The following is a 16,014-nucleotide window of genomic DNA, read 5'->3' on the forward strand; positions in this document are numbered from 1 at the left end:
AAACACTTGGAACATGCCTTTCAATCCTGACAAATCTCACACTCTCACTATGTCTCTCCGAAAGGACCGTCTGGAACCCCCCCCCTCTCCCTCTCCCCCCATCTACTCTCTCAACAACCCTCTTGAAGAAGTTCTGTCTGTCAAGCTTTTGGGACTCACTATTTGCCATGATCTTTCCTGCGAAAGCCACATTTTCAAGCTGGCCTCCAAAGCGAGTTGCCAACTGGGTAACTTCTGTCATGCAAAGTTCTTCCTTGGTACACCTGAGCTGTTAACCACATACAAAACTTTCATTCACAGCTTGATGGAGTACTGCTCTCCCCTCTGGGCTGGTGCTCCTGCCCCACTCCAAGCTCGGCTTCACGCTGTGCAAGCCAAGGCTTTTAGGATAATCGGTATCTCCGGCAATGAAGCTGAATCATTGAGTCTCTCCACTCTCTCACCGCAGGCAGGTCGGTGGTCTTTCTCTTTTTCCACCTACCCCTCTCCAGCCTTGCAATCCTGCCCTCCTTCTGCTGAAACTGCCAAAATCAAGAATTACTGCTCACATGTATTCTTTCATTCCTCTTTTTACCCACTTCTTAAACCAAACTTCCACACTCTCTTCAATCCCACTCTTCCCTCCAGGTCTTCAAAACAGCTGTTCACCATCATCTCACGTCTCCCCCCATCTAAAATCATGATCTTTTCTACCCCCCGTTAACCCACCCCAAACCCACCTCCTTCAAATTCCCTGTTTCCTTCCTCAAAGTCCCTGTAGCGTCAATCTTGTTTTCCTCTCATGTTCTCATTCTCTCTCTCTCTCTCTCTCTCTCTCTCTCTCTCTCTCTCTCTCTCTCTCTCTCTCTCTCTCTCTCTCTCTCTCTCTCTCTCTCTCTCTCTCTCTCTCTCTCTCTCTCTCTCTCTCTCTGTCTCTTTGTCTCTGTCTCTGTGTCTCTCTCTCTGTCTCTCTGTCTCTCTGTGTCTCTGTGTCTCTGTGTCTCTGTGTCTCTGTGTCTCTGTGTCTCTGTGTCTCTGTCTCTCTGTCTCTCTGTCTCTCTGTCTCTGTGTCTCTGTGTCTCTGTCTCTGTCTCTGTCTCTCTGTCTCTCTCTCTCTCTCTCTGATCTCCTGATGTCCCTGGTACCTACTATTGTTGTGCTTCCCTCTCTCACCCCTTCTTGTTTCCTGCTTGCTTTGTTATGTATATGCTCTGTGTGTTAGCTGTTATATGAGCCTCGACAAAGTATGCAAAAAAAGGAATATTACATATACAATCCTCTGCCATCATAACAACACATTCTTGGGAAAAAAAATCGGACTTGATCAAAGGAGCACTGAGAGCGTCTCAAACTCTCCAGGCTTTGAAACCCTCAAGACCTAAAAACCCCACCCATTGAGGCTTGGCTTGTACTTGCACGCTACAGCTGCCATGCCTTTGACACAACTAAGTGCTTTCGGCATAGCACAACCAAATGGCAATGTTATTTTTGTTACCTTGACGAGTTGACAAGCTTACTACTGACTGTGCCAAATTAGGTTTCAACAAATAAACAGTCCGTGGCTTTCCTTTAAGAAATAGTTCGGCCGGTGTTCTCCCCATCATGATGCAATGTATCGGAATACACCTCACAAGGAAATTTTCAGGTTGTGGTCCAACGATAATAATTGGCATTTTTGGGGATTCAGATGTAACATCTGTTTGGTGAAGGTAGGTTTGACATCTTGCACCGTGCGCTGAGCTGCTCCAGTTGAAGCAGAATGGTATGTTTGACACCGTTCTCACTCATAAATTATTATCTAAACTCCTCTGAAATGAATCGAGGTCCATTATCGGAGACGATGATGTCTTCTGGAATTAAACCATATGAAGAAAACAATCCACACAATTAAATGTCCAAAATTTTGCTTGTTATGGTTTTCTGCATCAGAAATACCTCAACCCACTTGGCTTCCTCCAACCACAGAGTTACAAAGAGGGCAGAGGTGTTGAAAGAGTGAGGCGGGAAAAAGAGGGGGAGACCGCAGTTGAGATTGGTGGATTGTGTGAAGACAGATATCAGAAAAGAGGAGGTGAATCCAGGATGGAGAGAGATGGCTGGTGATGGAGGACAGCGGAGGAGTGTTGTGGACAGAGTAGAGCAGCAGCAACTCGGAATACCATTCGGCCTCACCACATATCAAGGGATTTTGCCAAAGAACATATATCGAGGAAGCAAAGTAATATCTATAGAAAGTGGCATGCCGGATCCATCAGGTTTTTTTGTTGTTGTTCCGGGGAGCTCATGGGATGGTGCGTCATCCGTCTGTTCGTCCACAAATACTTTCAACTTCTCTGAAACTACACATCCGATTTTGATGAAATTTTTCCACAACATTCATCACCGTGTATGTACCAAAGATTTTTTTTCATGGCTTGACAAAAATCGGGCCCAAAGGGGGTCTACGGGGGTTGCCTCCCAAAATAGGTATTTGCTTTCTTCTCAGAAACTACACACACGATTACGATGAAACTTGACAACAACCTTCATCACCCGTGATGTACCAAAGTTTGATCAGGGTATTAAAAAAAAAATAATAATGGCGTGACAAAAATCGGGCCCTAAGGGGGTCTATGGGGGTTGCCCCCCGAAATAGGTATTTGCTTTCTTCTCAGAAACTACACACACGATAACGATGAAACTTGACCACAACCTTCACCACCCATGATGTACCAAAGATTGTTCACATGATTAAAAAAAATCGGGGTCTAAGGGGGTGTAAAGAGGGGGGATTTCCCCCCAAAAGAGGTATTTGCTTTCTTCTCTGAAACCACACACAATATCAATGAAACTTGACCACAACCTTCATCACCCGTGATGTACCAAAGATTGTTCAGGGTATTTAAAAAAAAATTCCATAGGTATTTACTTTCTTCTCCATTACGTATTGTGTGGGTCATCCATGCCCATCAGTGTTTCCTTAGTTATCTTAACCAGCCGCCTACCAGGTGAGCACCCAGGGGTATTGCCACTATATGTTTTAGGATTTGTAATGAGCTGTTAATGGGAGATTGCAAATTTGTAATCCTGCAAAGTAGTTTGGGCTGACAGCCTACGTGGCTGAACTCGAGGTATGCACACTCGCCCCTAAGCTGTCTCGGCTGCGTTTGAATCCCGACCCAGCTAAAAACTGTCATCCCATTGTTTCACAGGAAGGGCGATTCATCAATTTGTTTTACAGGCAGGATATGGACATTAAATGGGAATTCCGTCTGACGGCATTAGTTGGTGGATGTTAAAGATGCCACAATGTCCTTATCGCGAAGAGTGGGCGAGCTCTCGCCGGCACCCTGAACAAATTACAAATTTCTGATCTAACTGCTGCTGAGAAGGCAATGGCAAACCACCTAGTATAACCCTTGCCAAAAACTGTTTTGGAAGTATAGGTTGTGCTAACCACCTGTATCCCTGTTTAGTTTATTTCATGATTAGCAAATGCAACCTGTCGCTTCGCTGACAGTGGTGTGAATGGGAAGGGGTGGAGAAAGAGAAAGAGAGAGGGATAGGGGGAGAGGTGGGGTGGGGAGAGGAGGGAGGAGAAGTGAGTGGGTGAATAGGGTGCTAGGAAGGGGAGAAGAGTGAGGAAAGGGGGGGGGTGGAAGTGGGGAGAGCAACGCCTTACAAAACATTGCTATACACTGCGGGAGGGAGGGCTGCGAGAGAGAGACAGAGGTGTGGGAGGAGAGTGATGCATTTTATTTGGACGGGGGAGTGAGGAGGGGACAGAGAGAGTGGGGGGGGGTGAGGAAAAAAAAAAGATAGGCGAGGGGTGGAGGTGCCGTTAGCAAAGACAGTGATATGTTATGCTTAATGACTGAACACAAATAAATTTTTTAAATCTCATGTCAGAATAGCTGAATACACAAAGACACAACAGAGTTTGTAATGTTAATCACAGGCACATCTGCAAAAACTTTGATATCCTAGTTCTCGAAAATTTATGGGAACATGAACCAAAAGCATGGATTGAAAACATGGAAGTGCCTCCTGCTCACGTTCGACCTAATGACCCTATTGAGCGTGAACATCGAAAACAAAGCATTGCGACCAGATATCATAATTAGATACAAAAAACGGAGAAGGAGGCATTGCTAAATGAGGTGTTCGTACCGGTGATTTTGGACTAAACGATGCAGAAATCAAGAAAATGACCAAACACCTAGACACCAAGACCTCAACAATGAAGTGAGAAGATCTTGGAATCTGAAGAATGCCAAAGTTGTACCAGTGACAGTTGGAGCACTGGGAATGATGAAGAAGAACCTCACAGAGATATTAAGAACCATCCCTGAGAATATCACTACAAACGAACTACAGTTGGAAGCTGTCCGGGGCTCAGTGACGATCCTCGGTGACGGTCGAGTTCCGCTTTGACCTGATCACGAAAAGCGTATGGCACAGGTCTAGACTTACAGAATCGCGGACTGACACCCTCCTTCAGGTGTGCAGTGCCTTCAGAAAGTATTCACACCCCTTGATTTTGGTCATATTTTGTTGTGTTACAGCCTGAATTTAAAATTAACACCGCGCTAACAGCAATCCGTTGCCTTGCATAAATTTCACTGACCTATATTGACCGTTAACATAATAAATATAAAATAGGACAAGCCTGGAGGCGACGATGGTCCGCGGGCATTATTGAGGAAGTCCTACCATGAAAAACCTATCTCTTCCATCAAAATTGACCAAATCAAATCGGATTTTTTTACATGTTGTACTTATGGACATTACGCACAGCTTCTAGGAAATGAAATTTCGAGAAAAAAAATCGAGAAAATAAATAAAAAGTTCAAGTGGGCGTGGCTCCACCCACAAGGGGTGTGGGACGCCCCTCATACAAAAATACACAACTAGACCATGATATCTAGCTTATGTCCAAGTTTCATCAAGATCGCATCAAACTTAATGGAGCTATGCTCTGGAGAGAGTCACAGACAGACAGACAGACAGACAGACAGACAGACAGACAGACAGACAGACAGACAGACAGACAGACACAACGAAAATAGCGGTCGCTGCTGGCGCCCACGAACCAAATAAAAACCGTGTTGAATGAGTTTGGCCGGACTTGGCTGAGCCCTCTGCACCCACAGCTGCACACCGCGTGCCACAACACTCAACTCCATGACTGGTCCCGTATGTCATGGACGGGGGAGGGGTGGGGGGGGAGTGAGGCGCACACGCACTCACGTCAAACCCGAGGAAGAGCAATACATCACAGAGTGGATCCTGTTATTTCATGGACACGACGCCTGATTGGTCCACTGGTGATACACCATTTCTTGCTTATTATTGAACTTGTGTGCTGGAATCACCCGCACTCCAGATTAACAGCTTAAGGGGCACCCTTCAGACTTGACTAAGTCATCAACCTTTAGCGGTGAGTCGAACTCGATAACTCGATTTTCTATAAAACTATCATCCTGGATTAATGGCTATTTGGTTTTTCCTTGTCCGCTTCTTAACACTCATGGAGGTATAGTTCGCTGTAGAATCTTTTTTTGACGATGGTCGCTTTTCTTTAAGTTTGGGTTTTTCTTCCCCCCACCTACATCTGTCAAATATCCTGTATTTATTTAATTGCAGTTACTCATCTGCTTCGCGTACATTGTTTTAAAAGTACTGCACGTGCCGCCATGCATAACGGTCATTAATGAAGAAGAAGAAGAAGAATAAGTAGAAGAAGAAGAATGAAGAAGTAGAAGAAGTAGAAGAAGTAGAAGTAGTAGAAGAAGTAGAAGAAGTAGAAGAAGTAGAAGAAGTAGAAGAAGTAGAAGTAGAAGAAGTAGAAGAAGTAGAAGAAGTAGAAGAAGTAGAAGAAGTAGAAGAAGTAGAAGAAGAAGAAGAAGAAGAATATTCGGTGACAGTTTGAATTGCATTGTTCGATCGTGTCTGCAAGAAGGACGAAGACATGCGGAATTTGAAGGCGGTTAATCGGAAAGCCTTGAAGAAATTCAAGCCGCATCTTCATCTCGGCAAACATTCAGATTCCATGGTGAGTGGTCCACTGATTGACGGACGTGATATTTGGCATTTCGTGCGACATGGCCCGATGAGTTGTGTGTGCTTACTTCTTAATTCCCGTGAAATACGTTTCTGAGTCGGTTGTCCTTAACTCGACATAAATGCACCGGCGGATTTTTGGGTGGGGCATTGCCCCCCTTTCTTTATTTGTTTATACAATTTATATTTAAAAAAAAAAAATCCCGAAGTTAAACTTGTGTCGATATCTTCTTCCAGGCACGGCACATCTCGCGATATTTGTATGGAGTGATGTGATTGGCTGCTTCCTTTTTCAAACCCGATAAACGGTTGGCTGGAGACGATAACGTCCTTACAGTCCATGAGGTGGAATTGAATGGTGAACGCGGATATAAAACTGTAGCTATTCAATATTCATGGGTCCCCAGGATTTGTTCTGAAAGAATTTGTTTTTATGTGAATTTTTCATTTTTCGACAGAAATACAATGAATAAGTAATCCAATTAGTAATTACCATCCTTTTTGCAAACTCGTGGTGCAAACAGTAACACAACGTGATAAAATGTTGATGCACCAAGAAGAGCTTGATGCTGAGGTACACGTTAACATTAACAGTCCAAGTTTTGTTGCCGTGATAAACACTGAGACTTGTAGTTACACCTATAGGGGTATTTTTTTTTTGCCTTTTTTTTTTGCCTCTTTTTTTTTTTTTTTTGCCTCTTTTTTTTTTTTTTTTTGCCTCTTTTTTTTTTTTTTTGCCTCTTTTTTTTTTGCCTCTTTTTATTTTTTTTGCCTCTTTTTTTTTAATTCAATTCTGCTTAAATGGGATCTTGCTCGAGCTGTTGATGCTAATCTGCTGAGATAAAACGATACACGTAGCACGTGCTTGATGCATATATCATTAAAAAACGGCGATATGAAATAAAGTATAAAACCTGTTGCATACATGTAGTGGTGCTACAACCAGCAGGGGCTGCCGAGGGTGGGTGATGGTGGTGGGACCGCGCAATGCATGCTGGGTACGAAGCTCAGTGGTTGCACCTGTCTGTGTTGTTCGCTGTGAGATTATTATTTTTTATTATCTTGCCAAAACGAAGTTTTTGCAAGATATGATAGTCAGCTTGTATTTTTTTTTTTGTTTGTCTGTAATCACATAAAAAATTCTGCAGAGCACAGTTATCATTGGAAATTTTTGTAACTTCGCATATCAGAGGCCTATAGAGGTCCCTTTCAGCGCCTATAATTTTGAAGGTCAAGGTCAAAGGTCAAGGTCACTTTGTCGCAAATCAGGGGAGTAGACGAAACCCTTATTTTTTTGAGTAATTTTGATCGGATCGTCTTCAAACTTCATGGGAATATAGTTCATGGTCTGGCGCTCAGCTGATTAATTTTTGGTGGCGATCGGCCTTGACCTTCATGGTTAGTGCTGGAGGTCGAAAGTTTTTGACCCCAAGGTCAAATTTTCAAGTTTTAGGAACCATATCGTGTAGTACCTCAAATTGAACACCTCGATGAGTGCTTTCTAGATATGTCAAGCTTGAGACATTATGACGTCATTTGGTGACGTTATGAGGCAAACACATATTTTTCATGGTTACTCTGTAGAACGATTCTCATCGGAATCTCTCGTAGGCAGATATTCCTCAAGGAGTCGCTCCTGGTGGATATCAGCTCTGTTCACCTCAGTGTGACCTTGAAGAAGTCACACGTGGTCACCTTTTGGCAAGATACGGGTCTTTTTATTTTTATTTTTGTCAATAGAGTCGATTGCTCTCTTCAAGTGTTGCCGATTATTCATACATACCAGGTACTTGGAACAAGATCTGAGTAAATGTTGCTCAGCTCTGAAAGTTTACCAAGCTTAGACAAAAGTAATTCTCATCGAAACGTTAAATCAGAACTGTCGCCGACGTACATTACATGGCCAAAAGTATGTGGACACTTGCTCGTCCAACATCTCGTTCCAAAATCATGGACATTAATATGGAGTTGGTCCCCCCCCCCCCATTTGCTGCTATAACAGCCTCCACTCTTTTGGGAAGGCTTTCCACGAGATGTTGGAACATTGCTTTGGGGATTTGCTTCCATTTAGCCATAAGAGCATTCGTGAGGTCAGGCACTGATGTTGGGCGATTAGGTCTGGCTTGCAGTCAGCGTTTCAATTCATCCCAAAGGTGTTTTCTGGGGTTGAGGTCAGGGCTCTGTGAAGGCCAGTCAAGTTCTTCCACACCGATCTCGACAAACCATTTCTGTATGGACCTCGCTTTGTGCCATGGGGGCATTGTTATGCTGACATAGGAAAGGGTCTTCCTCCAAAGTTGCCACAAAGTTGGAAGCACAGAATCGTCTGGAGAGTCATTGTACGTTGTAGCGTTAAGATTTCCCTTCACTGGAACTAAGGGGCTGAGCCCGAACCATGAAAATCAGCCCCAGAACGTTATTCCTCCTCCACCAAACTTTACAGATGACACTGTATTCATGCAGAGAGCGTTCTCTTGGCATCCGCAAAACCCACATTCGTCCGTCAGACTGCCAGATAGTGAATCGTGATTCATCACTCCATAGAATGTGTTTCCACTGCTCCAAAGTCCAATGGTGGTAAGCTTCACACCACTCCAGCCGACGCTTGGCATTGCGCATGGTGATCTTAGGGTTGTGTGTGGCTGCTCGGCCATGGAAACCCATTTCATGAAGCTCTCAAAAAACAGTGCTTGTGCTTACATTGCTTCTAGAGTTAGTTTGAAACTTGGTCGTGAGTTGCAACCGACAACAGCCAATTTTCTTTTTCCACGCTACGTGCTTCAGCACTCGGCGGTCCCGTTCTGTGAGCTTATGTGGCCTACCACTTCATAGCTGAACTGTTTTTTTTTCTCCTAGACGTTTCCACTTCACTATAACATCACTTACAGTTGAATGGGTCAGCTCTTGCAGGACAGAAATTTGATGAACTGAGTTGTTGGAAAGGTGGCATCCTCTGACGGTGCCATGTTGAAAGTCACTGAGCTCTTCAGTATGGCCCATTCTCCTGTCAATGTTTGTCTATGGAGATTGCATTTGTTTGCTTGATTTTATACACCTCTCAGCAATGGGTGTGACTGAAACTGCTAAATCCACTAATTAGAATGGGTGTCTGCATACTTTTGGCCATGTAGTGTATCTTGCAACACTGTCTAAACTTGGTTGGTCTACACACCTGAGACCTTGAGACCATGGGATAAGAAATGATAATGGGAAATTATCAGCATTCTTAATCATCCCCTATCCCTAATGATTCCTCACCTCACCCATGTGACCGCCTTGAACATGGCGGACCGCCGACAATCCCGTAGTTGTGCCAGGTACGCCACTAAACAACCACAAAAATATGATAATGTGCCTCTTAAAATATATAGTCGCATCAGCAGTCAGCTTAACAACCTCTCTACCAAGGTATGAAGACCTTGAGGATAAGCCAATGTTTAAAGGAGGAAATATCTAAACTGCCGATCTGGCGACCCATATGTGTGTAGTGGAGAGGAAGGACGTTAACTTAAACTTGGAATTAGTAACAACTTTATTATTTAAACAATAATAAATAAAGAATATGGGATGTTGATTTTGAAAGTTATCCATGTTGCTCACAAAGGACTTCAAAGCATCGACACCACAGCTGCAAACGCTGCCTCTATCATAGATGACCTGAAAATGTACTTTGAAAAACTCGGAAGTGAAGAAAGCTGGAATGATTTGTGGAAAGAAATTACAGAATTCTGTAAAGACCATGACATTGCAGTGCAGTTTCCCAAAAAGAAAAAGAGCAGTGAAACTCTCGGCAGCTCTTCTGGACTTCTTTGTCCCAACAATTTTTGGTCAAAGAGAGCATGTAAAAGAGTCAACAAATGCACATAGTCCTGGGGCTGAGGGGGGTCCTGTGTGCAATCATATGTCCCCTAATTTTGACTCTTGATCCTTGTAGGGGACCCCTAGCAGATTGAAAAAAACTTGGGTAGACATTCCAGATGTGCGGCAGAAAGGTGTAATTCAAGATGGCACCAAGTTGGCTGCTGCAAAGTCAATAATGACAGTCATTATAAGCAGTATAACTCCATGTGGAATTGTCCTAGAGTGATAAATTTCGTGTCTTTACCTAGGTTTTTGGGGTCAAGGAATCCATTAAAATCATTTGCAGGGTTAAAAAAAGTACGGGATAACGGTGAAATCCAAAATGGCCGCCGCGCCCTTTCATGGTTCACAATTGAGCTAGAAGAATAAATTTTGGTTTCATATGAGTTTTAGGGGTCAAGGATTTCACTCAGACCAATCAATTTGCAGAAGCAACAATGGATAATTGTTAATTCCAGTACAGGGGCTCTAATTGACCAGGACACAGGTCCCCTACAAGGATCAAGAGTCGAAATTAGGGGACATACGATTGCACACAGCACCCCCCTCAGGAGTATACGTAGAATAAATAAGAAACGTGTTTTACATTGAATGAGACTTTAGTAACATTGAAATTTATACTAATAAATCCTGAGCGTATTTTTATTTTTTATTTTTTATTTTTGTATATCTTGTCGAGGCTCGTTATTTACCATGCACAATGCAGTACACATTATTCATGAATCCAAAACTGTTTAAATAACTCGATCAGTTTGGCATACAGTGCGCATCAAACCTCCAACTATTACGTTGCTTATAATTTGCACAAACCGCACCGACTTAGTTGGAATAACCCCGTTAGGGTTTTTGCATTGGCTGCTCTGATTGTTTGCCTGGCATTTACAGAATATGCAGCATCAAACTTTTCTTTATCCACAAGGACAGAAGCGAGTGGCACATTTCACGCAGTTACCTTTTTTGAAGATACTTCTTCAGGCAAATTACGATGGTATTTCATGGGTACGAGACACTCGTTTTCCATCATAAACCCATAGTCTTGAGGGTTTAGCGAAAAATCTCCTAAACAGTTGACTTACATATAGGTCATATAGAATGCCCTATGAATATGACCTTCCGTAGCATAGCTGGTTGGGGGAAGGTCAATAATTGTCATCGACTTTCTGTGATGGTACATGTTGTAACGTAAACAATCCATCGTTTCAATGCCATGATTTCCTCCTTTTAACACTTGGACCAGGTATTTCTCGGCATTGTGCACACAGTCCTGCACATTTGTCTGTGCCCTTCCAAAGTCCTTTAGGTACAGAACAGGTTCTGCCTGGATACCAGCAGCTTTCGTGCCAAATTTGCTCGTAATGTCACAGCCAGTTAGTGCATGCATCGCGGGAAGGACTTCACACATTGGTCTTCCAACCTTGTCACCTATTACATGTGGAGGGATAAATCTTGTCCTGTCTCCAACTGCCCCTCTGAGCCAAAGTTCACGGAGTCCATTTGCTGCGAAACTATGATGGAAATACATTACAACTACGAACACATCAGTATCGCTAGAGAGAATTACAATCCGTGTGCAATTACTTCTGACGGCATGAAGAGCATGTGGGATGATACGGATATCAGCCTCTTCATGGTCCGAGTCCAGTTCTGGGTGTTGGCTTACTATCCCATTCCTGATCGACTGGGTTTGTGTTGAGGTTTCGTCTCCCACTATCCGACTCACTACAATGTGAACATCTACGGATTCTGCAGTAAAGTGGCCAATCAGCCATACTTTCATGAGCTGTTCTAGTTTGGCTTTGTTTGCTGCAGATGACCAGAAACTATCCATATCTCTTGGTAACTTGCTTTCTCGTGTGATGTTACTGTACAAGACTGGGGGTTTCTGAGTTCGTCTGAGTCGTTCACTTTCTTTCACTGATCCTTCCATGTACGAATCGAAGATAAAGTCAATGTGAGAAGCATTTTTGCAAACCCCAAGGATCATGCTCAGCATTTGCTTGCACAATTCTCCGAAGGTATTCATGGAGGAAGTTTTCAGCTTTCACACATAAGCCATAACATCGACAATGTATCCGGTTGACATATCCGTCCAATGCGTAGGAGCGATGTCGTCACCTGCTGTAATATTTGATTCAAGTTCTTTCACAAGCTCATGTTTTGTCGGTTTTTTTTCATGAGTCCATCCTCATCAATAAATAAGTAACTAGTTTTTACCAGATCATATGTGAAAACCTCTTGGGCATCATACTCACGGACCCTGGCAATGTCCAGTTGCTTCTGCGCAACACCTAACTCCTCCTTGTCCTGCTTCTGTTTCCTTTTTGGGGCTGATGCTTTCTTTCCCTCGGCACTTGCGAATGTCTTAACATTGTTCCTGTTGATTGTGTCACTCAGTCGTTTTGTCTTCTCCACCAGGCGCTCCTTTCTGAACGTGTTGTATAAATTCACACCGGTTTCTTGAACAGACAATGGACTATCTTGAATCTCATCTGGCATGATAGCTCTGGTGAGAAAGTTATGAAGTTTCAGTTCAGTTGTTTGCTTCACCTCGAATGGATTTTCATAGTTCAGGATGTACGCGATCATCTTGTCTACTTTGCATTCATTTTCTTGTGTTTGCCAACGACTGAATGAATGATTCACAGTAAGTTCTGTATTGTTCAACTGTACACCTGTGACTTCACGAAAGGTTTGATTTACCGCCATCAATTCATGGTGAATGATGTTCCATCTTGTTACGAATTCTTTCCGTTTCGTATTGCCAATGATTCCCCCACTTGTCTTAGATGAGCGGTTGATTGTCTGTTCCAGACACATGTCGGCAGCAACAGCAGAGAATGGGATGGAAGAACGTTTCACTACAAAACGCCCAGCCATGAAATTGGCGTGGCCAACTGGTGCGTTCTCTGGTAGTTTTTTTCATGTCCTCCAGGTAGAGAGAACACCACCGCAGATAGTTGATCGAGTCAAAGACTGCGAAATATGTCAATACTGCTTCAACTGATTGCAGGTGCAGATACCAGTCACCTTCTCTGTCAGCCCTCACCAGGTCATGTGCCAACCGAACCATTTCAATAAACCTAACCCAGTGGAAGAATGTTTTGCTTTCTGCCTTCCTTTCCCTTGTAAACTCCTCGAAATCCTTGAACAGGTCTCCCGATAGTCCAAGGAAAGAGTTAAGGAGCTCCTTACTTCTCGACTTGTTCTTTGCAGACACCTCTTGCTTCATTTCTCTAAGCAACTTGAGCGGCTCCACATATTTCTCTACGTCATGCTTCTCAAAGAATGCACTCCATTGGAGTCTCTCCATAGCCTCTGAAAGGAGAGTCATGCCTTCTAGAGATCGAACATAATGTGAACCTCCCAAGATGGCCTGGGTCGTATTTGGACCAAATATTTCATTTTCGATCCATATACTCTCAGCACCACAACCACGAAGATACTTTCCCATGCAACCAAGGTAAATCTTTAGTAAATGAAATGATCCTAGGCAAAGAGTCAAGTCCTTGAATTCTCCTTGGCGCCACAACATAATCTCTCGTGTGATTCTGGAGACTCCTTCATCGCATGCTATAGCCAAGTGGTTCTGACTTAGCTGTCCCAAGACGTTCTGAAAATTTTTAAGAGCGGTATACACTGTGTTGTATTCTGTGACCGGGTGTGGTAAAATTGGCAAGAAGCTTACGATCCTTTCAGGAAGTTTCTCATCAGTGACAACTGAGTTGAAGGCACTCCAGCATGGCATTTGTTGTTCATCGCAGTCCTGTTTGATTAAGCCTTCTTCTATATTTGACAAATTCATCCGGGCTAGTGATCAAGCAAGATCTTTTCCTTCCAGACTACATCCTTCACTTAATGTCGAGTTACTTACTAAATAGTCACTGGGTATCTCTCCCTTCTTTGTTGGTTTGAAGAAGTCCTTTAGCTCTTGACATTTTAGTGTCTTCTGAAATGACTTTGGACCATGAACTACACCAGTTTCCGAAATTCGTGGCTTCCTTTGAACACCATCTGATTTGTCCTGATATAAAACCGAAACGGTGTTATGAGTACCACCCAGACCCGATAGCGTCGCCTCCTCGTGATCAAAATTATCAAATGCGGCAGTGGTGAATTTCTCTGGATTTATATGGTTTGGCAAAGGAACATCATCAGTTCCATTTGTGCAAACTAAGTCTGCCAAATCAGTCTGATACCGGAGAATTTCATCGTAACTCACTGATATTCCTAAATGGTTTCGAGAGGTGATGAGTGTTTTGCTCTTGCATGTTGCTTGGATTCTTTCTGCGCACATCAGATGGAGTGGTGTCCTGCGTCTACCATTATGGACCATGAAATATACACCTGGAAAACGGACTTTAGTTTCCTCAGTTTTGGTGAATGAGCATTGCCGTTACTACTAGTTTCTTCATCAGAGGTATCGTCATCATCGCTCAATGGAGAGTTGTTATTGCTACCCACACTGCATTCAAGATCATTTCTATTATAATTATTAACACACACAAAAAAAAAAAGTCAGTAACTCATCTGGGATATTCATATTATCCCAGGAGTCCTGCACATCAACAGAATCGCAAAACTTGTCTTGCAAATCAAAATTCAAGTCCAAAAGAGCATGCCTAATAGTTGATGCGCATTGAGTGATGGGATTGCTTGACCGAATGACGTCAGCCATGTCTGCAGGACTGGCGTTTCAGAAAACCATGGCACACTTATTTGCTTCTGTAGGTCTGGAAATGTTCAAGTCTTGGCCATAGTGACTTTCAAGAAAAAGTCGAATGTCTCTGTTCGAAAACGTTTCCTGGGAATCACTGAATCCATTAACATTGTTACGGAGGTCGCTTAAGGCGAAACCTTGTCCACCTTTCAATGCGAAATCAATGTTCTCTAACAACCTTGCAAAACATTTATTTTTTTGCTAAACTATTGGATGGTGCGTCACATTTACTTTTCACACGGTCGTACCTAATAAGATAATTTCGGATGCAGTTTTTGTGACAATATATATCTGACCCAAAGACGGAGTGAACATCTTGCAGGTCACTTGTCCGATAGTATACTTCATCTTGAAAGAATACCACAGCCTTTAGTAACTTTTCTGCTCGTACATCTTCACAAATCCTGAATTTCTGTCGGTCTACTTTTATCTTTACATTGGCACACACCGTACATTTCCTTTCAGAAGCCGGTATATCAGTAGATGGAGGAGCTCGTGGTGCAATTCTGGCTCGGGTTGCTCGGCTCACAGATGGGTTTGGGACCAGTTCAACTCCTTCCGGTTCTTCCGGCTTTTCCACTGCTTTGGACGGCTCTTCTTCAAGTTTAATCAGTTACTTTTTGAGGGTGTACGATTTATAACATTTGTTGTTCACATGATGGACAAACTGTTCATGATCGACTTGCTCTAGCCTCCTTGCAACCAAGTCGTTACGTATTCTAGCAGCCTCTAGGACTTTCATCTGACAAATAATACACTTCTTGATGTCGACATCAGCAAATTCTGAGCGGCGCCTCTTCAGTGGAATCCCTTCCATTTCATTCAATGCTTGAAAAAGAGAGGTAAATATTAGTTGGTCTGTTACGAATGAAATGTGACTAGACACCAGTCAACTTCTCAGGCACTCTATCTTATCCAGTTGCATCATTTTATGAATTGTTGGATAATTAATTGGAGCCCATGTACTGAAATTAACAATGATCCATTGTTTTTTTTTTGTGCCAATTTATTGCTTTGAGTGAAATGCTTGACCCCTAAAACTCGTATAAAGACACCAAATTTATTCCTCGAGCTCAATTCTGAACCATGACAGGCTCGATGAAAGGGCGCGGCGGCCATATTGGCGGCCATTTTGGATTTCACCGTTATCCCGTACTTTTTTAACCCTGCAAATGATTTTAATGGATTCCTTGACCCCAAAAACCTAGGTAAAGACACAAAATTTATCATTCTAGGACAATTCCACATGGAGTTATACTGGTTATAATGACGCAGCAACCATCTTGGACGCCATCTTGAATTGCACCTTTCTGCCCCACATCTGGAATGTCGACCCAAGTTTTTTTTCAATCTCCTAGGGGTCCCCTTCAAGGATCAAGAGTCAAAATTAGGGGACATGTGATTGCACACAGGAC

General features: G+C 43.0%; 1 protein-coding gene across 1 annotated transcript in view; it reads left to right on the forward strand.

The window, feature by feature from the left end:
* Positions 1–5,686: 5,686 nt before the first annotated feature.
* Positions 5,687–16,014, forward strand: part of CENPW (centromere protein W) — a 45,725-nt gene continuing 35,397 nt past the window's right edge. The window contains exon 1 of the mRNA XM_085883009.1: positions 5,687–6,013. Within this exon, the coding sequence (XP_085739135.1) occupies positions 5,930–6,013 (84 nt within the window). The 5' untranslated portion in view covers positions 5,687–5,929. The remainder of the gene's footprint in view (positions 6,014–16,014) is intronic.

The sequence above is a fragment of the Eptatretus burgeri genome, chromosome 5 (genome assembly GCF_056783735.1).
Source record: "Eptatretus burgeri isolate ZD-2024b chromosome 5, Ebu_testis_v1, whole genome shotgun sequence".
Lineage (NCBI taxonomy): Eukaryota > Metazoa > Chordata > Myxini > Myxiniformes > Myxinidae > Eptatretus > Eptatretus burgeri.